The 23,770-nt window shown below is 43.1% G+C and overlaps 2 protein-coding genes across 4 annotated transcripts in view; both read left to right on the top strand.

Annotated features, from left to right (window-relative positions):
* The window catches only part of LOC127004503 (allatostatin-A receptor-like), a 65,385-nt gene extending 52,810 nt beyond the window's left edge, over window positions 1-12,575 (top strand). Inside the window, exons 8-11 of one of the 3 annotated variants that reach the window (XM_050872286.1) lie at window positions 1,401-1,490; window positions 2,011-2,597; window positions 9,498-9,692; window positions 12,427-12,575. In XM_050872286.1, coding sequence (XP_050728243.1) covers window positions 1,401-1,490; window positions 2,011-2,111 — 191 coding nt within the window. In that variant the 3' untranslated portion in view covers window positions 2,112-2,597; window positions 9,498-9,692; window positions 12,427-12,575. The remainder of the gene's footprint in view (window positions 1-1,400; window positions 1,491-2,010; window positions 2,598-9,497; window positions 9,693-12,426) is intronic. The other 2 variants (XM_050872288.1, XM_050872287.1) reach the window with 2 other exon arrangements.
* The window catches only part of LOC127004502 (ras and EF-hand domain-containing protein-like), a 145,661-nt gene extending 132,024 nt beyond the window's left edge, over window positions 1-13,637 (top strand). The window contains exon 18 of the mRNA XM_050872283.1: window positions 12,476-13,637. Within this exon, the coding sequence (XP_050728240.1) occupies window positions 12,476-12,529 (54 nt within the window). The 3' untranslated portion in view covers window positions 12,530-13,637. The remainder of the gene's footprint in view (window positions 1-12,475) is intronic.
* Window positions 13,638-23,770: the final 10,133 nt, after the last annotated feature.

Raw genomic sequence — 23,770 nt, 5'->3', positions numbered from 1 at the left:
CTTGTTCTCTTCCGCCACTTCACAATCCCTTTTCCCTTCGTTCTTTTCTTCTTCTTCTTCTTCTCCTCCTCCTCCTCCCTTTACTCTTCCTCCTCCTCCTCCTCCTCCTCCTCCTCCTCCCTTTACTCTTCCTCCTCCTCCTCCTCCTCCTCCTCCTCCCTTTACTCCTCCTCCTCCTCCTCCTCCTCCTCCTCCTCCTTTTAGTTCTCCTTCTCCTCCTCCTTCTCTTCTTCCTCCTCCTTCTCTTATTCCTCCTCCTCCTCCTCCTCCTCCTCCTCTTCCACCTCCTCCACCTCCTCCTCCTCCTCTTCCACCTCCTCTTCTAAGTATATTTCCATCCAAATATTTTCGTTGCAATTTTTAGAAGTAAAATATTTTTCTTAAGTATTTTCAATTTACCAAGAAAAACACTTCTGAAGTTATTTTCCGCTTTGTTTTATGATGGAGGCAAACCACTTTCCTGGAATTCAGTATCCTCTTCCTTTTCATCAAAATATTTTTTATAACTTTTCTGTTCTCTTTTTTTTTCTATTGAATTTATCTTCCGTTCTTTCATGCCAGCCACTCCATTTTTTAGACAGAGATGCCTGTGTGTGTCTATATATATATATATATATATATATATATATATATATATATATATATATATATATATATATATATATATATATATATATATATATATATACATAGATAGATGGATAGATAGATAGATATAGATAGATACATAGATAGACATCTATGCAAGGCTCCCAGTAGGAATTTTTACCTAGTGGTTCTACACTAGCGGGAACATTGTTTGGTGCTGCAAGGTAAAAAATTAATGTTCGAAGCTAAACTTTTGTGTGTCCCGTGTATGATTTTGAGTCAGAACTATTGACTTCAGTGGCCCATTGACGAGAGAGCAATAATCAATGATGCAACGGTTCTGAGATGGGTTAACTCTGGATTTATACTTGGGTTTGGTGGAAAGGGTCCCAATTTGAAAACCTATTTTTGAAAAACAGCCGTGAGTGCTCAAAACGCAGACAAATTTATTACTGTGCCCTAAGCCTCTATCGTGCGTATTTCACGAGAGGTTTCGAGTTGTCGCGATCCCTGAAAAATAGTTGCGTCTTTTATCTCACTTCCTGTGTCATCACTTTGAAATACTTTTCCTAAAAATTTAATATGAGTTTGCTAAAGCAAATGTGTAATATTTTGACTAACTCGTGTCTGCCTATTATATTTGCTTTTCAAAACTATGTAAAACATACTCGTTTTGCATCATCTTGATTTTTTCTTTAATTAATTCTACTCTGACTTTTAACCGAATAGAAGTATTGCCCCTTCCCCTCCTACTAACCACCCCACACAGAGGCACTTACACTCATTGGTCATTGTTCTGTGTTGTCAACCAGACCACGAGGTTGACAACCCGCCTGGAATGCTCCTGACCGAGCCACCCACCCCGCCCTCCATCCCCTCAGAGCCTCTATACCTCGAGAATGGTAAGACTCTGCCCAAGGCTCTCTCAGACTCTACCCCCATCCCCACGATTCCCTATACCCATTATCAGCGGGCCCTCCAGGCTGACGCTATTATACTCCCTTGCCTGTTCGTTCACCCTCGTTCACCTTCCTTTTTGCTAACCGCTTTCCTCCTCCATAAAAGTTCGTGCTCGTGTCTTTGTTTGCTTTTTTTTTTTTTTTGCTTTTTTATTTGATATTCAGAGACATTTGTATCGCTTTCACTTGAACTCTTCACCCAAAACACATTTGATTGATGATGCCGCGTGCCTAACATTGTTTTTTCAAGAGATTCTGTTTTTTCCATATTTTTTCGAATATAAGAAAAAGTATATCTTATTGTTGTTGATTCTTTCTGGGGCGGCAACCATAAAAGATAGATGATTATAAAAGTAGGTTTAGCAATAAATCTCTCTCTCTCTCTCTCTCTCTCTCTCTCTCTCTCTCTCTCCTCCCCCCCATCACATCGTCACATTCCCTCACCTTCACTCTCACCCTCCAGGTGTTGGCTACGACCTGGCAAACACATCTTTTCTGGACCTGAACGGCCACACCCCGAGCCCCTCAATTCACCCTCGGCCCAACAGCGTCGAGGATAACTAACGCTCCACACTCCTCCTTGGGGCACACCACCTCCATGTGTAGGAGGAGCACCTTTTCACTTCTTATCTCTCACCACCTTCCACCACTCTCCCTGTTATTGTCCTCGCCTCATCACCACCTCCATGTCCCTTCATCCACTGTCACTCCCATATCACTTCATTGTTCCCTACTTTCCTCCTACCAACACCCAATTATTTCCCTCATCACCTTCCCTTTCACCCTTCCCCATCACCGTTACGTTGTCTCCCTCCCTCCCCCATCATCATCTTCCCCCTTTTCCCTACCCTCCCCTTCGCCATCCGTCCAACCCTCCCCACCAACCTTCATACAATTGGAGATGGATTTTGGCAGCCTCGATTCCAAGTCCCAACTCAACGCCCACACGGCAGACCTTAACCCCGGCCCCCCGCCTCCCGACGCTGCCCCGCCCTTGTCGAACCCACGAAGAACGCTGAGGAAGGGAAGCCAGGACTAAATTGCCCCCAGGTGAGAGAGAGAGAGAGAGAGAGAGAGAGAGAGAGAGAGAGAGAGAGAGAGAGAGAGAGAGAGAGAGAGAGAGAGAGAGAGAGAGAGAGAGAGAGAGAGAGAGAGAGAGAGAGAGAGAGAGAGAGAGAGAGAGAGAGAAGGGAAGGGAAGGGAAGGGAAGGGAAGTGGAGAGGAGAGGAGAGATCAGAATTTATTGCTTTTATTCTTGATGTCATATGATTGTGGAGAATATGGACAAATAATAATGTGCAAAATATGGACAGATAATAATATATGCTCATAATATTCATACCATTGTGGTGGGCATGTGGAGGTCATGCTGCCAATCTGTCACGTACCTAACATCGCCGGCGGGGCACACATTAACTAGCGTACTTTTTGTTAAGACCTTTTTTTATAATAAGTTTAAAATTTATGAGTATTGGTGACTTAAAACCCGGTAGCTGCGGGGGTCATGTTTCTTAGGTTAGGTTAGGTTAGGCTAGGTTAGGTTAGGTTAAAGACCCCTCTAAGTAAAATAATGAGAAAGAATCATCACTCACGCAAACCATTTCATAATATATATCAACGCATGTGTGATCAGTTTATGCATCATCTCTTTTGGGAGGTTTATATCATGGCAGAAATTTGGCCCACCGCTGGTGCACGGTAAAGCCACAAATTTGGCCCGTCGCTGCTACCGGGTTAAATCATTTCCGAAATAAATAAAAAAATCCTCATATTTGCTCATTACTAAAGTGTCTGAGTTGGCAATGGACAAAGTTGGCTAATGATGCAGCACGGCTTGGCGCAGGACCTGGATTTGGTGTTCCATTCGATTGCTTTGTTCGCCTCTTCACTCTGAGAAAAAAAGTAATACGCTAATGATTCTCATATCGACTTCCAAGAGTATCTAATATTGATGAGGAATACATGAATAGATAATCTCTTTTAAAAATGGCGAGGAAAAACTTAATTTGGTTATGAAACTTGAGGAGTTTGATTAAGATCCTAAAGCCATTTGTCGCCACCGTCAAGTTTTGTCTGATATTCTTTCTCTTATTTTACATTCACTCTATTTTTATCAGTTATTCTACTTCCCATTTTTTCCTACGCTACTCTTTTTTTTTCTCTCTCTTCCACGGCTCATAAAGAGAGTAGCTCCCACCCGCCCCGCCTCATCCCCGCTCATCCCTGCCTTGTAATATTGCCTCGTGTGTCTGCCTCACCGGCCTCAGAGCATGTTATTATCGTCCACGTGGAATATTGGGATGATCATGTTAGGGCTACCACAATTTCTGCCCCTGCCAATACTTCTAATACTGCTTCTGCTATCACTACTACTACTACTACTACTACTGCTACTACTACTACTACCACTACTACTGCTACTACTACTACTAGTGACTTACTTAAAGACAGGGTCAGAAAATAACATATCGGCAAACAAAGCGGCAGACTAAAGCATCTCTATTTTGGCATACAGGCTCATTATCACCCACACCGCCACCTCCAACAACAACAACGCCTTTATACCTACCGGCTTTGACCCTCCTCATCATCACCTCCCTTATGAACGCACCATCAGTCATCACTACCACCATCCTTACCACCCGCACCATCAACCGTACCACCAGCACTGACCACCCCAATACAATCACCAACATCAACAGCACAAGTCGAGCGCCACCTTCCCCCGCCCCCCTCTCCCTTGAGTCTCCTTGTCAGTCCCTTCCTGTCCTTTGTGTGGGGCCTGAGAGCGTCCCTGCCTCGTCCCGCCCTTTCCTTCATCCCTCTCCTTCGACGTTCAGGCCTTACCACAGCTTTGTCAGGCCGCCTCTGTGCACCGTAAAGGCTGCTGGTGATGGACGACCGGAAATCAGCCTTCGGGGACCTCACTCGCTGCGGCAGACAATCGATGCAAAATTACGAGGCTGCGACAGGTTTATTTTCTTTATCCCTTGAAAGCGTCGCGACCTGCCTGCATTGCCATCACTAACACAATGGATATGATTTGATAAGAATATTTTAGTATGTTAATGGGGGCGTCCGTCCTTTTCATTTCTATTTTTTTTATCTGTTCCATGTTTTCCGTTCCGCTTCTGCACTGCATCTAAAAAAAATAAGTTACCAGAAATAATAAAAAAGGCTGTAAATCGTCGTTTATTGTGTTCAAGATACAATTTCAGTGATTATAAGACCATCAACAGCTGCGCCGCTATTGTATTACAAGGAAATCTTCTGACCTCATTACGAGAGTATGCTGCGACACTACTACAGGGCACGACGTATTTTCCAACGTGTACTTCTAGGATCGAGGTTGAATCCGCCTTCCCCCCCCCAATACAAAAAATACAATAGCTGGGCCTCTCCACCTCTGAACAATAAAAGTAAACTACATAGATAATAATAATAACAACAACAACAACAACAACAACAATAATAATAATAGATAAGGAGAAGAGGAGAAAAGATCATAACTATATTTTTTTTTGCACGAGGAAGGCTGGGCAGGGAGGGAGTCAGGCCAAGAGAAATGACAGGCATCAGTCAGAGAGAGAAAGGGTCTTGGTGTAAATGGGCGCATAGCCAGTCGGCCAATTAAACGGCCAGGCAACCAGCCAACCAGCCGCCCCGCCACATCAAACAGACAACCAGTTATTCAGCCAGCAAGCCGGGTAGTCAGTCAGTCTCACGTATTACAGCAGCGCCTTTGCCGGCTGTTTTAATTCTTTTTTTCTTGCCTCTGACTGCCTATTGCTCTAAAAACGACAGATTGACATTCCAACGTAATCCTGTCAACGCCATAAAAGCCGTGGATAGTTTCAGATCCCATAAAGAAGCTTCGTAGTCACTCAACTCGCAGGGCACGGAGAGGTCGGCTTTTATTACGAAGCAGATCCGTACTGTCATTTACATTCCAGCGTTCAGTAAATAACCAAGGAGATCAACGACTCGCATGCCGGACTGCCTGGCTCCTGACGTTAAAAGACAGTCATTGGAAATTTAAGACGTTCACCTGTTGGGTTTTAAACTGTTCAACATCTATGAGCCGGGTAACTGATTGCTTTCTGGATAGCGAGTGTTTTTTTTCATTTTTTTACAGCAGAGGAGACAGTTCAAGGGCGTAAGAAAAAGAAAATAACGAAAAAAAAGCCCGCTACTTACTGCTTCTGATATTGTTAAAAAAAAAAAAAAATCAAAATCCCACATGAGCGTGCACCAAACATGAGGATTTCGTTAGGTAATATATTTTCGCATTTTCACTCGCATGTTTTTTTCACCATCCGAAAACGACAGTCTACAAAACGTACGGGGCCATTAAGAGGATTTTGTTTACGGTGTTGTAACTTTTTGTGCCAGGGTTTTCTGGGTCACGCGTCCGTGTTTTGTGCAGTGTTACAGGACCGTTATTTCACCTTGTCCCAAATTTTGAAAACAGTTACGGGAGAGGAATAACAAGCAACAGGGAAGAGGAGAGAACTGGGCCAGAACATGTTGGGAGAGTAGGGGAGGGCAGAGGTGGACAAGGAGAGGAAATGGGTGGAGGAAATTAAGGGATGGAGAACAGTGGAGGGGTTAGGAGCAGGGAAATGGAGAGAACTGAGGTAGAATACGCTTGGTAAATAGGCAGGATTAGAAGTGGACAAGGAAAAAGAGGGTGAGGGCAGAACAGAAGGAGGGTGAGGGATGCGGCAATGGCAGGGGAAAGGAATGGGGAGCACACGTTATGAGGAGATTGGGGAGAGATAGGAGAATGCAGACTGGACTAAAAAAAAATAAGAGGGGAGGTAAGGGGGGAGAGGGCCGAGTATAGGAGGAGAACAAGGGTAGGAAGCAGTGGAGAAACAAGATGGGGAGAGTGGAGGGTATACAAAAGGACAGACCCGGACCCAAAAGGAAAGATAGGAAAAAAACAGGTTGGCAGAGGACACGGGAGAGTTAAGAGGACATGTCAGCAAACGAAAAAGACAGGGGACACAAAGAGGGAAATTAAGCTGAAGGAGAAAAAGCGAGAAGGACGTAAGCCATGGATCGCAGGGGTGATGAATGGGATGATGTTGGAACTGGAGAAAATGGAGGAAGATAGACGGCAGAAGATTAGGAGAGACAAGTGGAAAAAGAAAAAAAGACGAAGAGGGACAGTAAGAGAAGAAGGACATAGGATAAGTAGTGATAAGGCCAAGAAGTGAGATAAGATAGATAAATAAGAAGAAGCGAAGATGTGGATAGGAAAACAAGAGGGAGAAAACGTTGTGAGAGGAGATTATGGAGAGAGAGACTTAAAAGGGAGAACAGTAAACGAAATCAGGGAGGGATGATAAAGGAGATAAGGGAGGAAACACGAGAATAGGGAAAATGAAAAAATAGAGTGGATGGGGAATAGGGAAAACGATATGACAGGAGTACAGGGAGAAGCTATAAAGGGGGAACAGAAAACGAGGTCGAAAAGGGATGACAAGAGGAGATAAGGGAGAACATGCGTGAATAGGGAGAGGATGAGAGAATAGATGGAATAGGAGGACAGAACGTGGGTATTACGAGGAGGGGAGGACAGTGGGAGCTTGGAGGAGAGGAGAGAGGGGAAGGAGAGGGCAGGGAGGTCAGATTTAGGTCCAGGAAACAGTGCTCTTGTTTTTCTTTTATGCGTCGCTTTGTTTATTTTGGAGGAGGAAGGGTCGGAGCTGCCTGTCCCGGCCTGGCGTGTTTTATGAATAGCGGCAGCGACACGGGTATTTTTTCCACTGTGTACGCAAACTCTTCTCTCTCCCTGTCCCCCTTTTTTGATAGTCGCTCGTATACCGTAACTAGTTTGGGTACATAATAGTCACTCTCACTCACTCTTCTCTTCTCTTCTCTTCTCTTCTCTTCTCTTCTCTTCTCTTCTCTTCATTTCTCTTCTCTCACCCACCAAAGACTGAGCACCTCATTTCTTCACACAATGCACTCACGGATCTCATTCATCAATCACTAGACACCGTAGATATTGGCTACTGTGCGAGAGGGCGGGATGGAGGAGAGGAAGGGAGCTGAATCCAGTGGGCGGCGTTGTGTGCATGGTGAAGGGGAATGGATGAGTTTGCGTAGGGGGAGAGTGGGTGGTGATGACTGAGTGGTAGGGAATGGGTGATGCTATGTAGTGGGGGAAAGGGTGTTGGATTCTTAGTGGGCGTTCTTGTATGTAGATGGTCGAGTAAGGGGTTGTGAGGTGCGAGGGCATGTTGTGTGTTGTATGCTGCGTGTGTGTGTGTGTGTGTGTGTGTGTGTGTGTGTGTGTGTTGGTAGGATTCAATTAAACAGAAAATAACGATGCACTCGGACAGGGACGTAAAATGAGTGAGTGAGGCTCAATGTGCTTAACCCTCTGTAAATCGCCTCACGGAAGGGTGGAGGAGAGAAAAAACGAGGAAACCAATTCAACCCCTCGTCACCCGCCATGAACATGATCTTGGTGAATGATACGCAGGTGGTGGCTAGAGAGGGAGTGGTGTATCAGCCGTCGCCAAAAGTTATCTCCTATTGCTTATTAGTATTTCCCATGCCTCAGACCGTTCCCCCCTCCCACCAGCGATGCCAAATTATCCCACTCAGCGCATTGCATTTTTGTAGTTTCTGACCGATATCTATAGCAAAAAAGAACGAAACCTATTAATATTTAACAGTTTTAACGCTAACTTTAATTTCCTATCGTTATTTGTGTGGTTACGACAGTCTTGGAGCCTAAAAATGATAAATCTAATGTTCAGTGTACGACAATTTGGCAACGTTGTCTCCCACTCTCCGACGCATGCTGGCTGGCGAGAATTTGATGGAAGCACCCATTTACATACCCACTACGGCTACCTCGTGCCTTTCTTGTGGCGTGGAGGAGTTGACACTGAGGACGCCAACGCTGTCGAATATTCCTGACTAACGTGTTCCTCTCCGTCTTTCTTCTCCCATATTAGATTGTAAACACTGCCTCATGTATTATCCATCTACCTCTAGGATTTGCTTAAACGTTTCCAATTAATATGAAAATGAGATTAAACAATATTACATAAAGTCGTCATTCTCAGATCCATATGACTTTTCTTGTTGCGGTTACATGTTTTATTTTTTATTGCATTTTCATCTCCTGGGGACCCGTTATGTAGGATCTCCCGCCGTCTCTTCTGAGGGTGGATTACACGTGTCTGCCTTGCGACGTGGAGCCTTTGAAGCCACGTCGCCAAGCTTGAGATAACGAGACGTAGTTGAGTGGCATTCCGTTGTTCAGGTGGCCGGTTATTAGTTGCGTTATTCTCATCCCATTTTCTCTTGCTGGCGGCGTGGGGATGGAGTACAAATCGTGCTGCTTTCTTTGTCGTTGTGATGGTGATCGTGAGGGGGGGAGGATAGCTATTCTCTCAGTCAATACTCTGTTGTTATCGAGGACGGAGGAAGGAAATACAGGCTATGATTGATTGGTAAGCGTCCTTCGCTAGTCTTTATCCAACGTGCCAGGTTACGAGTAGACGCTTTGAACTCTCGGAATACCAATAACAGCGGCTAAAGACCTAACTGCGCCTATTGTTCTAGTGTCAGCAGTGTAGATAGAAACCCAATTTGAGTAGGTGTTAAAAACTGTGTACAAATCAGTTTTTAAGGAAGATGAAGAAATTTGAATTGAGTGTGTTTAATAGAATCCGGGAGGCTCCACTTAACAAAACGTAGCATGCTGTCATCAAAGGGAGGGATCGCGTGCTTTTTTTATGGCAGAGGTCCTGGATTCTTAGCGGATAGGTACGAGAAGAAACTAGTGATGAATGTGAAAGTGCAAATTTTCAAGTATACTGAGAGGGAGTGCTGACAAATGATGTAAGATGAAAAAAACAGCAACGCAACCTTTACCTGATGTTTACTTCAAAGCCCCATGAGATTCCCATTTCTCCCTACCAGGACCCATTCGAGAGGCGTGTTCCGCTCATGCCGTGCAGAAACAGGGACACGAGGGCCAGGGTCACGGTAGAGGCCAGGAGCACCATCAGTAGCCCCGACGGGAAGGCTCGCTAAGATATGTTGGGCCTCGTTTATCCAGACCACCTCGTGCAAATCCGGCGCAGGTGTGATGGACGGCATGGTGCAGCTGGCCAGGTGAGGGGAGGCGATGGTTGTTTGGCTGAATGATTGAGGGAGTGGTTGATCTGTGGTTGTTAATTGATTGGTAGTTAAATTGATGTTTTTTTATTTATTTTACCTTGAGCTGCCACCCTCGCTGAAAAAAATAATTGTTTGGTTAGTTTGATGTTTGACGGGGTTGACTGATTGATGGTTAATTGATTATTTGAAAATTCGGTTGGTTGATTGGTTGGTTTGTTAATTGACTGAATGGCCAGTTGATTGATTAGTCGCTTGGTTGACTGATGGGTTAGTTGGTTGATTGGTTGGTTGATTGGTTGATTTGCTGGTTAACTGGTTGATTGATTAGTTAATTGGTTGGGTAATTAATTTATAGTTATTTGGTCGAATTCTATATGGTTAATTCAACGCACTGTATTTTTTTTGCAAAGTCGGTCCTTTCGCTAATATCCCAGTCAGTTTACAAAGGAAACTAAAACCTGGTCATTTTGGAAATTTTTCGGTCAGTTTACTAAGCAACAAAAATATAACATGTTTACAAAATCTCCGCGTCTTTTTTTTACTCCATAAAAAAACACAACATGCGGAAGTTTAAACAAATCGCAATAATCTTGTCGATCATTTAGCGGAGTCTCCAAACGCGCATTAGAGTGAACAAACATGTGGCTCGTTTGTTTCACGAAATGATATATTTGTTTATTTGGCCTTCAGGAATAATGCTATCATCGTATAACTGGCTCTTAATACTTTATCTGGAGTTCAGTGCAGCCCTCGTCCATTTATTTATAACAAGAAGGGCATTGACTTACTCGGAAGAGCACCGACAAGCTATGAAAACCATACCGTCGTTTATCGACGTGAACTCTTTACGCAGAAAAAGAGATTACTGGGAGACTTGATATAAGCCTTGTATATATAAACTGTTTTCAGAGTAAAGACTTGAAAGGATCAGCAGAGTTGGAGGTTTGTTCCTATAATTCTGTTGAAAATAAACGAGCAAAATGGCGGGAATGGAAGCGGACGGATGGCAGCAAACTTTGAGCTTTCCTATTAAAACAGTACGGAAAAAGTGCAGTGACTGAGAGCATTTAAGAAAGTACGGACTAGATAGAGAGGGCATAATGTACGTGAATCACTTGATGAGAGTGTCCCCTTATCCCAGAGATGAAAGTGTTGACAAACGGTATTTTCCGTCGGAAAATGAATCTTATCAGTAGTGATTACCTTGAAATTGTTGCAGGTATAAATTAGGATTGAAATAACTGACACTACGCTCTGCCCGCAATTCGCCACCTAATACATGGTTTCCCAAACTAGAATGAATTTTTCAGTAAACTGAATGGGAACACACATCACCAAAGCTGTTTCGAGATGAGTATCTTAATAGAAGGAATAGTAATTATTTCGGCGCATTCCTTCATCTTACCTGTAGAGGCAATATCGAGGCCGTACGTGCCCTTCACCACTTCTTTGTGGTCCATATTTAATGATCCAGGGCTCGGGTCTCCTCCTGGCAACAGCTTGGCTTCCCTTTGAAAGCCGTTGGCTTCGCTGGATGAACAGAATTACTTGTAGCAGCAGCAGAACCCTTCGTCGCTCCGAAGACAAATTTGGTGCGTTTGTTTTGCTTATGCCCGACATATTATCAACAAGCAGGAACAATTTATGTTGTCCTCAATACTCGACTTTGTACTTGTAAATCACTGAATAAATATCACATAATCTTTAAAGCCATAAACGTTTACAATGTTTTCACATTTGGGCCTATGATAAAAAATAAATAAAGTTGCTACATGCTATATGCAGTGCGAAATCCCCAGTGGGTCATTTTACGTTTGTGTAAAAAAAAATGCCCTTGCAAGTACGTTTTGGGGTAGTCCAAGGGACTTCCTAGAAGTACTTCTAGCGCTTCTATATTTATAGGAACCAATATTCCCAGTACCTGAATAAGTTCAGTAACTTTGATCACCATAAGTTGTTTTGGGTTCAAAACCAACACAAGCTGAAAATAACGGTGTACCTGTTCAAGCGAGGTGATTCAGCACAGACATCGGCAGGAAATATTTTTTGAGCCGAGTCATAAGACACTGACTAATCTTCCTGCAGCGATAGTCAATGCAAACACTATGAACTTTAAAAATCTCAGTAACCATTACTTCGTTGCGACGGGAGTGAAATAAACCTTCAAGTGCGTACCTACAGCAAGTGTTTCAGTATATTTTGTAGGTCACTGAACTGTCTGACAAATATATTAAATAATAACAAGAATCAGCTTTGATATAAGCCAGTACGCTCTCTGTTGCATACAATGTCTTCCACGTGTCCTCCTCCGTCCTCTTCCTTTTCCTGTCTCTATTCCCTTCTTATGCTGCGAACCTTGTCTTCTTATCCCGCCGTTTGTCTCGGTTTGCAGTTTTCTTGTCACTTTCTCGCTCTTTTTCATCCCCAAGTGCGAAAGATAGGAAGCAAAATCTACTTTCTTGTCCTTACATCTGTGCCGAGCACCATCAGACAGGTTCTTCTTTGTCTCCTTGTCTCGTTCATTCTTCTTTTCAGTCTCTCTCTCTCTCTCTCTCTCTGTGTGTGTGTGTGTGTGTGTGTGTGTGTGTGTGTGTGTGTGTGTGTGTGTGTGTATGTGTGTGTGTCTCGTCCCTTCTCGTCCGGTTTCCACACACTCGTCTCTCCTTGTCTCCCTCGTTTCTTCCTCCTCCTGTCCTCTCCGCCCATCACTTCTCGTCTCCCGCCACAGACAAATGGTGACAACGGAGGACGTGGAGATACGGACTTCGGCCCTCAAGTTTTGTGCCGCTGACCAGAAGAGGTCTTGCTGCGGCGGGAAGAAGGACGTCTGATGCTCGTCGTGTCGTGGTGGTCTGGCGGCTGAAAACAAGAGACGGGTGGAAGAGAAGACAGTGATGCGATGAACCGTGATATTGTAGCAGGACTAAAAACAGAAATACTGGTAAGAGTAAGCTGAAAATTAGTAGAAAGGAAAAAGAAGTGTAGTGAGTTGATATTTTTGTACATTTGTGGTAAAAGTGTTGATGAAGGAGATGGGTAGAAGGAGTTACGTGGGTGTAGATCTATTATGTTTTTCTACAAACTAATTAACTAACACTATTTAGAGGCTTGTAGGTAGCTAAGGAACCAAAGGCGTGAATGTGATTAATGATGTGAGGTATACGTATGGATGAAGCGTGTGAGAGAGAGAGAGAGAGAGAGAGAGAGAGAGAGAGAGAGAGAGAGAGAGAGAGAGAGAGAGAGAGAGAGAGAGAGAGAGAGAGAGAGAGAGAGAGAGAGAGAGAGAGAGAGAGAGAGAGAGAGAGAGAGAGAAATATTAATGTCAGTGTTTAATATTGCCGTAGTTAAGTAGTGAACATTAATAACATCTCCAATATAATATTCATCATATTCTTAAACTGTGTAATTATATATACTATGTCTTTTGCACTGTATGTTTTTTTTCTTTTCTGAGAGGGTATGTTTCTGCAAGGTACTCCTGGTATTTTGCAGCGTAACCACTCCTTATTACCGATTATGTTATATATTGCACAAAATCAACACTGTGTAGGAGGCTTATTAATAGCTTTTATAAACAATGTGATTTTACGAGTGAGAAAATAAACTGTTGTGTATTAGCGACATATTTTACCATCATTTTTACCTTGCTGGAAACACACACAAAAAATATATATAGATCAGGTTGTGGAGGTTAGTAACACGGATCAAATATATAAATTATTGTTAGCGTGAAAAAAAATTTGTTTTGGGGATTTTCCAGGCTATGCAGCAAGTCATTAAAATTGAGGAATATTTGTACACACACACACACACACACACACACACACACACACACACACACACACACACACACACACACACACACACACACACACACACACACACACACACACACACACACACACACACACACACACACACACACACACACACACACTTGATAATGAGCATTTCGGCATCAACAGGTGTCAGTTATTGGGATGTATCAATTTAAACGTGAAGTTATATAATTAGCTAACTAGTATTGATAATAATGGCTGCATTTTCGAGACAACGACGCCGCCAGGTGTTCATCATGGTGACACGTTCCTAAAAGCGGAGGAGGGGTGGGAGGGGTGCATCTTAGGGGTTTTAGATGGAGTGATACTGTCCGCCATAAAAGCATATCATCGGGCGTTGTTAAGACGGAGGAATAGAATATGAACGAAAGCTATGGAGAAAACAAGCTCGTCCCCACGTGTGAATGATCAATGTTGTCGTCCGGCGTTTCATAGTTTTACGTCCTCAAGGGTGATAGTGTGTTTACGCGTGCCTGTTCATCACGCTTGGTGGCAGGTGTGGGGCGCCAGGTGTATTAGCGACCTCATCAACACCTGAGTAGCTGTCACGACGGCGAGTGGCAGGTGACACATTTGATATCCACTCCAGCGCCCTCCTTACCTGTAGTCCACCTCCCTCATCACCATCACACGTCCATCACCACCAGCACAAGCATTCCACCGCTCTCACCACCTCCATAAATTCACCACAACCATTATCACACTCATAACACACCCTACCTAAAAGGAACACTCCATACATATACCTGAACCTAAACAACATATGCATCACCACCCACGTTACATACTCTCATATTTTGGGTTAAACGACAGGGGATGAGGAGCATAAAGGGGCTATTACACTTGGCAAATTTTCCGTGGATCTTCAGTCAGATCAAGATTTCCGCTAACGTGGTTTTCATTTGTTTCTTGTTATTGCTGCTGATGATGATGGTGAGTAATACCGTCGTCCTTCGGTGAAATTTACTGTAGCTTTGGAAGATCGTGGACACGTCAGAAAACCACGGAAATATGAGAACCACGCCAGGGGAAATTGTGGTTTGACTGAAGATCCACGGAAACTTTGCCCAATGTAATAGCCACTTTAGGATGCTGGTAGCACTCCTAGGATAAAATAGGAATGTTTGAAGGATTGGTGGCGCTCCTCATGTTAATTTCCTGTTTCTGTTAATCCATTCATTCATCAGTCCATTCATCCGTTCATCCATTCATCCATTTATGAGTCCAAAATTCCTCTTACAATTCATTCTTCTCCTTTCACTTTATGCCTAGAAACACTAAATATAGATACCATAGACCATTATGCACCATCCACCTGCCCGCACCTGCTTACCTTCAGCCAATCATCTCTTCATTAATTCTCTCTCTCTCTCTCTCTCTCTCTCTCTCTCTCTCTCTCTCTCTCTCTCTCTCTCTCTCTCTCTCTCTCTCTCTCTCTCTCTCTCTCTCTCTCTCTCTCTCTCTCTCTCCATAAATTAGCCTTCTATCACCTTTACAGGATTCCTTTCCAACGCCCCTTCGCTGTTACGCCTCGAAAGAACACAAGAAGCTTACAAGTATTAGAAAAGGAAATTACGTTAAGAGAAGTGGGAAAGAAAGTCATACAAGGTAATCACTTGAGTCTTCCGAAAGTACCAATTTAAGAGGTAAAATTTATTTTTCGTGGGTATTACTTACTCGTACTTTTCCTTTATCGGCATCGTGAAATTGGAGAGAGAGAGAGAGAGAGAGAGAGAGAGAGAGAGAGAGAGAGAGAGAGAGAGAGAGAGAGAGAGAGAGAGAGAGAGAGAGAGAGAGAGAGAGAGAGAGAGAGAGAGAGAGAGAGAGAGAGAGAGAGAGAGAGAGAGAGAGAGAGAGAGAGAGAGAGAGAGAGAGAGATTAATTTGAGGATTGAGAAAGCAAGGGGAAGGAACACGAGTACCTGAAGGGTGAGGAAAATTACCGGGAAGGGAAGAGGAGCATGAGAGCAAGGAGGACGCGTATAAGGAGCACGAGGAGAAGGAGGGAATAAATAGTGGATGTGAAAGCGAATAGTGGAAGATAATATTTGCAAAGCACGAAGTACTGCGGGTAAACTAAAAACGCAATATACCCATACAGATATAGGCGGATATGAAAAATGTGTGTGTGTGTGTGTGTGTGTGTGTGTGTGTGTGTGTGTGTGTGTGTGTGTGTGTGTACAGTAACGACAGAGCAGAGCACCCTCGTTAGGAACTGTCGTTGTTTATTAATTTTACTTCTATACTTTTCATTATAACTATTTCTCCTGCCTTGAACGTCCTACTAAGGTCCTATATATGTTTTTTTTTCTTTCGTTGTGATAGTTTTTTTGTGCGATTGTTAAATGATTTTCATGGCGTCTTTTGTCCACAGCCTCATTTTTTTCCCCTCTTTCTGTGGCGTCTCGATGCCACGAACTCCTCAAGCTTGTTAAGAGTGATCGAACTAACAAGTTTGCCGCGCGTCCATTAATTGAGGCTCATCACTCTTGGAGGATTTATCGGGGAAGTTTGCGTCCCTCCTCTTCATTACGTCGTGTGTGTTCCTGATGAATTTTGTTTTGCCCTTAATCCCTTTGTTGTTACCTCGTGTTTTTCGTTCCCTAATTTTGTGTGGCCTTGGATTTGTGTTGAGAGAGAGAGAGAGAGAGAGAGAGAGAGAGAGAGAGAGAGAGAGAGAGAGAGAGAGAGAGAGAGAGAGAGAGAGAGAGAGAGAGAGAGAGAGAGAGAGAGAGAGAGAGAGAGAGAGAGAGAGAGAGAGAGAGAGAGAGAGAGAGAGAGAGAGAGAGAGAGAGAGAGAGAGAGAGAGAGAGAGAGAGAGAGAGAGAGAGAGAGAGAGAGAGAGAGAGAGAGAGAGAGAGAGAGAGAGAGAGAGAGAGAGAGAGAGAGAGAGAGAGAGAGAGAGAGAGAGAGAGAGAGAGAGAGAGAGAGAGAGAGAGAGAGAGAGAGAGAGAGAGAGTTGAGATAGAGATAGAGATTGAGAGAGAGAAAAAGAGAGAGAGAGAGAGAGAGAGAGAGAGAGAGAGAGAGAGAGAGAGAGAGAGAGAGAGAGAGAGAGAGAGAGAGAGAGAGAGAGAGAGAGAGAGAGAGAGAGAGAGAGAGAGAGAGAGAGAGAGAGAGAGAGAGAGAGAGAGAGAGAGAGAGAGAGAGAGAGAGAGAGAGAGAGAGAGAGAGAGAGAGAGAGAGAGAGAGAGAGAGAGAGAGAGAGAGAGAGAGAGAGAGAGAGAGAGAGAGAGAGAGAGAGAGAGAGAGAGAGAGAGAGAGAGAGAGAGAGAGAGAGAGAGAGAGAGAGAGAGAGAGAGAGAGAGAGAGAGAGAGAGAGAGAGAGAGAGAGAGAGAGAGAGAGAGAGAGAGAGAGAGAGAGAGAGAGAGAGAGAGAGAGAGAGAGAGAGAGAGAGAGAGAGAGAGAGAGAGAGAGAGAGAGAGAGAGAGAGAGAGAGAGAGAGAGAGAGAGAGAATGAATCTATAGGTGTAAAGACTACACAGCTACCGTACTAAGGTTTCAATACAATATGTGGTTTGCCAGTAAACCTAACTGAAAACATATTAAATGGAGAATAAAACGTTGCTTCTGTACTCTAGAATATATCAAGGTGGGTGGAGGGTCGGTAGCGTTTAATTTTAATGAAAAGCTCGTATATTACTTAACTAAGGAAGCAGGGAACTCATTCATTTGTTCTTGAGAAAAGTTGGTGAAATAAAATTTGGTGGAGTCTAAATTTATTTGTTAGCCTTAAACCGTACGGCCCCGCGCTATTGTGAGCTTTTTTCAACTCAATTCCGAACCCCTATCGATTTTTGTTATTGCATAAATCAATTGGATATGATCTAAAACTAAGGGGAAAAGGTATAATAACACTCGTATCGGCTTATTTTTGTCTCTATGGGGGATGGTTACGGAGTGCGCTACGGTGCGTCCTCCCGCCCGGCCGCCAACCTCCCTCATCTTGCGCGCCACTCTGACGCTTTATTATTTTTGCTTTAGTGATGTTTGTAATTAGTATGATTGTCTCTTTGACTACGTACATGCACAACTGTGTAAAATTTATAGTAATAACTAAATATATACTATTTCTGTGTGTATATTTATACCATACATTAACTTTTATTGTTGCATCTCTGTCGATCTTGCTGTCATTCATTATTGTCTTGGTAATAACATGTAAGAAACACAAAATGTTTTTGATATAGCCTCGGCAGCGTCCTTTTTCGCTCATTTAGAACTGTACTTAGGTGTGCTGGGTTCACTATGGCTGTGGCTGGGTGTGGCGGGAATCAGGCGATGCTCTCTCTCTCTCTCTCTCAAAGAGACAGAGAGAGCTACCACGTGTTCAATTTGGAAACCCTTGGCTACTATACAAACTGCTGAATTAAGTAAAGGGAGAAGTTGGTGTCGGCTATAGCCTACAGCGGGCCCTCGGTGTACAACGGTGTCGGTTGTAGCCGACAGCGGGGCTGTACGAGTTAAGAGAAAATATTATCAACTAAGATAAGGAGAAAAGAGAAGAGTTGATGAGCTAGTGAGTGATGCTTGAGAATGTGGAGGCCAGAGGCGCCGTGGGAGGAGAGGCTGCCAATGTAATCAAGCACACCTTGACATGGCGCAGGTGAGGCGGCGGGGCTCAGGTGACGCCCACAGACCTGTTTGTTGATGAAGTAACGTGCAGGTGCAAGCAGGTAATGGATTAGTGCGCCGGAGAAGGTGGTGGGTGGTTGTTCTTGACGGGAGGAAGATGGAAGGAGAGTGAGTGGTAATGAATATAGGTCCGGGGTGTTATGTGTGTGTGTGTGTGTGTGTGTGTGTGTGGTGGGGGGGGGGGGGGGGGGTCGGGAGCAACATAGGAGACGAGGAGCCATGCAAGTCAGCCTCGGAAGCGTTCGTAGTTTTTGGGGCGCCCTTCCCCTGCTTGAACACTTTCTCCGCGGCTTACTCGTGTCATTTGTTATTCGTCTCGTGGTTACTAGACCTACTCCTGTAACAGGCTTAATACTTTAGTTCTGCAGGTGATAACATGATGACAATAACGAAAGCAGAGATAATGACGATAGAGTTTAGTATTTTTAATGATATAAATAATAATAATGATGATAATAAAAATAATAATAATAATAATAATAATAATAATAATAATAATAATAATAATAATAATAATAATAATAATAATAATAATAATAATAATAATAATAATAATAATAATAATAATAATAATAATAATAATAATAATAATAATAATAATAATAATAATAATAATAATAATAATAATAATAATAATAATAATAATAATAATAATAATAATAATAATAATAATAATAATAAAAGTAATGAAAAGGATAATAATAATGATGATGATAATGATAATAGTAATAATAATAATAATAATAATATTAATAATAATAATAATAATAATAATAATAATAATAATAATAATAATAATAATAATAATAATAATAATAATAATAATAATAATAATAATAATAATAATAATAATAATAATAATAATGAAAATGATAATGGTAATGATAATAATGATGATAATAATGATAATAAAATCAGTGATGATAAACCAAAGTCATGCTATTTATACTACTCTTGGTGATGATAACAGCATTTAGGGTAGTGAAAGTAATGGAAATTGATATAACATGCTAGTGTCGGATTTCTATAAAGTGTTTTCGGTATATACCAAAAGCAAAACATTCTCGTTGCATATCAAGAGCTAAACAAAACCCATTTCCACCCGTGTCCTACAGCTGTACATTGAATTCATATTTTTTCAAAGGTTTAATTTCCGTAAACATAAAACAATACGACACATCTCTTTGCCTCCACTAACAATATTTTAAAACATTAATAGCTACATTCACACGACCCCCACTACCACCATCACAACCACCCCCAACATCACTAACAACGACGTAACCCGCCGCCATCCTCTCCCACCCCATGAGTCACTGGTCTGAGTTCGAATCCAGAATGATGTATTTCCTCTTTGATCGCTCAGCATTTACCGTACCACATGCGTATGTATTGTACCAGAAGATCCCTTGGGAAGGTAAACTTATTAAGAAATATGTATGTCAACGTCTGCCATCTGCTCATTTATCTCTACAAGTTGACCATTAAAACAGTGGATTGAAAATGGCTGCTGCTGCTGCTGATAATCATGATGATACTAACTAAAACAGGGCACCGAAGCAGCGTAGAGTTTTATAAGCTCGCGGATAATCTTAACCTTTTAAGTGAGATAGGTGAGAAAGGTGAACATGGTTTTTGGAATGTTACGTGAGATATTCACTCTTTATCTCTCTACAGACTCTTTTGCATGAGCCTGACTATAAAAATTGAGCATTCACATGGAAAAGGGCATATTAACCGTTCTTTCCACCACACACACATCCTTAATACAGTGGTGCCTTAAATGTCACACGAGATGTATACCCAGGTGTCAGAATTTGCTCCTGGGTATGGACTATAAGACAAGAGGAAAGTTGCAAAAAGTCTAAGTGCAGATTTACCTTAGCTTTTATAACGCAAACTGGCTACGAAGTTCTAAGATATTCACTACTGAGGGTATCATCGCACACAACTTGTCACTGATTTCTTTCGGGATCCAGTGCAGTGCAGACAGGTGGCCGGCGTGAGGAGACTGAGGAGTAAAAGAGAGATGAAAAGGAACACGAAACTCAACACCGTCGGAGTCTCAGGGCGCCGCCGGGACAGCCTCTACCCGTCATTCATCTCTGTTCGGAGGCAATCGTTATCTAGCGACCCAGTCCCCTGCCACGCCAGGAAGCCAGGAAAACCAACACCATGCCCGCCGGTTCCCATCACCTCCGTGTGTGTGTGTGTGTGTGTGTGTGTGTGTGTGTGTGTTTACAACAAAGGAGGCAGCTCAAGGGCACACAAAAAAGGAAACAATAATAAAAAAAGCCCGCTACTCGCTGCTCCTAAGAAAGAATCAGAAGACGTGGCCGAAAGAGAGGTCAATTTCGGGAGGAGAGGTGTCCTGATATCCCTCTCTTGAAAGAGTTCAAGTCGTAGGCAGAAGGAAATACAGATGAAGGAAGATTGTTCCAGAGTTTACCAGCGTGAGGGATGAAAGAGTGAAGATGCTGGTTAACTCTTGCATAAGGAGTTTGGACAGTATAGGGATGAGCATGAGTAGAAAGTCGTGTGCAGCGGGGCCGCGGGATGGGGGGAGGCATGCAGTTAGCAAGTTCAGAAGAGCAGTCAGCGTGGAAATATCGATAGAAGATAGAAAGAGAGGCAACATAGCTACGGAATTTAAGTGGTAGAAGACTGTCAGTAGGAGGAGGAGAGCTGATGAGACGAAGAGCCTTAGACTCCACTCTATCCAGAAGAGCTGTGTGAGTGGAGCCTTCCCCACACGTGAGATGCATTATCCATACGAGGGCGGACAAGGCCCCTGTATATGGATAGCAACTGTGCGGGGGAGAAGAACTGGCGGAGACGATACAGAACGCCCAACTTCGAGGAAGATGATTTAGCGAGAGAGATGTGAAGTTTCCAGTTGAGATTTTGAGTTAAGGATAGACCGAGGATGTTTAGTGTTGAAGATGGTGATAGCTGAGTGTTGTCGAAGAATAGAGGATAGGTGTTTGGAAGATTGTGTCGAGTTGATAGGTGGAGAAATTGAGTTTTTGAGGCATTGAAGGACACAAGGCTCCTTCTGCCCCAATCGGAAATGATAGCAAGGTCTGAGGTTAAGCGTTCTGCAGCCTCCAGTCTGGAGTTGTGTACTTCCTGTTGAGAGGGTCTTCTATTGAAAGAAGTTGAATAATGCAGAGTGGAGTCGTCGGCGTATGAGTGGACAGGACAGTTTGTTATGGAAAGAAGATCATTGATGAATAACAAGAACAGAGTGGGTGATAGGACAGAGCCCTGTGGAACACCACTGTTGATAGGTTTAGGGGAAGAACAGTGACCGTCTACCACCGCAGAGATAGAACGGCCGGAAAGGAAACTGGAGATAAAGGAACAGAGAGAGGGATAGAATCCGAAAGAGGGCAGTTTAGAAAGCAAAGACTTGTGCCAGACTCTATCGAAGGCTTTCGATATGTCTAGCGCAACAGAGAAAGTTTCACCGAAACGGTTAAGAGAGGATGACCAAGAGTCAGTTAAGAGAGCAAGTGTGTGTGTGTGTGTGTGTGTGTGTGTGAGAGAGAGAGAGAGAGAGAGAGAGAGAGAGAGAGAGAGAGAGAGAGAGAGAGAGAGAGAGAGAGAGAGAGAGAGAGAGAGAGAGAGAGAGAGAGAGAGAGAGAGAGAGAGAGAGAGAGAGAGAGAGAGAGAGAGAGAGAGAGAAACGCAGGCAGGCACAGACAAACATACAACGACAAGCAGACAGAGACACAGGTGAACTCGGAGGCAGGCAGGCAGGCAAGAGGAAAGGGCCATCATAAAGAGCCCTTGGTACAGACTGGATGACCTGCCGCTCCAAATAAATGAAATCAAACAACCATCAGGCCGCTGAATTGCCGGCGTGCGAGAACTTGATTGGGGGAAATGGCAGCGGAGTTTGTTTTGAAATGAACTGGAGCACAACTAAAAGCGACTGTTGATGGACTGTTTCAGCGACGTGACGGGTGAATAAAAAGGAGTGATGCTGTCTGGGAACGTTCCAGTCTGGTGCATCTCGACATTACTGAGCTATCCGTTATATTATATTACTAGTCAGCACATTCGTAAGCATTTTCCTTCATTTAGAGAGGGAAGAGAGCGGGTTCGGCAGTCCCTCATGCAGTTGTTAGCTAGCGAAAGCATTAAAGAGGAGACTTATGACAGGTGAGGACACGAAGATTAGTTGTACGTGCTATGCGTCGTTTTAGTGAGAGAGAGAGAGAGAGAGAGAGAGAGAGAGATCTCTCTCTCTCTCTCTCTCTCTCTCCTAAAGTTACTCAATTATCGTAATGTTCTCCCCCCCCCCCCACACACACCCCCGATGCTCCCCACACAGCCTCTCGGAACGGCGGCACGTCGCGACAAAAAAATATTGCTCTATAATTGCAGAAAGGGAAGGTGTTTGATTGGGGAAACTCTCACGGTCATCAGTTTTTCTTCGCTCTGTCCGTGAATAGCAAATTGTGACTTAATATCGAGAATCGGCATCGGAAATATTCGCACGCACTGGTACAGCCTCCAACACTTCCCCTCATGATCATCTATTTTCTAGCTTGAGGAGGTTGAGTCAATTCGTTTATCATTCGGCTAAACCTGAGAATAATATTAGCTTATTGTTCAGGTAGATTTAAAATTCTTCATATGCTTCAGGTCTCTGCTGATAGTAAGTCTGATTCTTCATGCACGGCTTTCAGAGGCTTCCCACGCATGTTTAATGTTTGGTTATTATTTCTGATCGCAAAGTGCATGGACTCACACTAGTCAAGGTTGAAAGAAAGTTTATATTGTCTTCACCATGAAATAAAAAGCTTAAGTCTTCCGGAATGATTTCACAATCGGCCACAGACGGAGGGAGACCGACAGACAGACAGACAGACGGACAGACAGACAGACACACACACACACACACACACACACACACACACACACACACACACACACACACACACACACACACACACACACACACACACTAAAGTTAACTCTCAACAGCTTTAAAAAAAAATTGAGTCTACCATTAGTCATTGAGTTTTGTTGACGATAGGAAACGTGCGAAATAAAAATATCGAAATTCAATTAACACGCGTCAATACTTAAACAAAATATCTTTTCTGATAGTTTTCGCGTATGTATTTTTTTGCTGTTGAATTTTGCTCGTGTTGTAAATGGGAAATACCAAGAAAATTAGGTCAGAGGGAAATGGAATATTTTGAAGCGGAAAAAGTGTAGAATGAAGGATTAAAGAGAGAGAGAGAGAGAGAGAGAGAGAGAGAGAGAGAGAGAGAGAGAGAGAGAGAGAGAGAGGATTGGGATATGAGATAATAAAGGGAGTGTAGTTACTAAGCGTCATTTCATATGTTTACCGTTGCGTGATGCCTGGATTTATTAGTACATAACTCAGCCTAATCATTATAAACACAGACTATTTTTTTCTTCAGGGTTTGTTAGAAATATGTTTTATTACCTTGGTAGTAATCTCTCTCTCTCTCTCTCTCTCTCTCTCTCTCTCTCTCTCTCTCTCTCTCTCTCTCTCTCTCTCTCTCTCTCTCTCCACCTTGATTACCGTCAGTTATCGGTTATTAATCTACGATCCCT

The sequence above is a fragment of the Eriocheir sinensis genome, chromosome 28 (genome assembly GCF_024679095.1).
Source record: "Eriocheir sinensis breed Jianghai 21 chromosome 28, ASM2467909v1, whole genome shotgun sequence".
Taxonomy (NCBI): domain Eukaryota; kingdom Metazoa; phylum Arthropoda; class Malacostraca; order Decapoda; family Varunidae; genus Eriocheir; species Eriocheir sinensis.
Note: the sequence above shows the minus strand (reverse complement) of the source record. Positions and strands in the feature narration are given on the sequence as shown.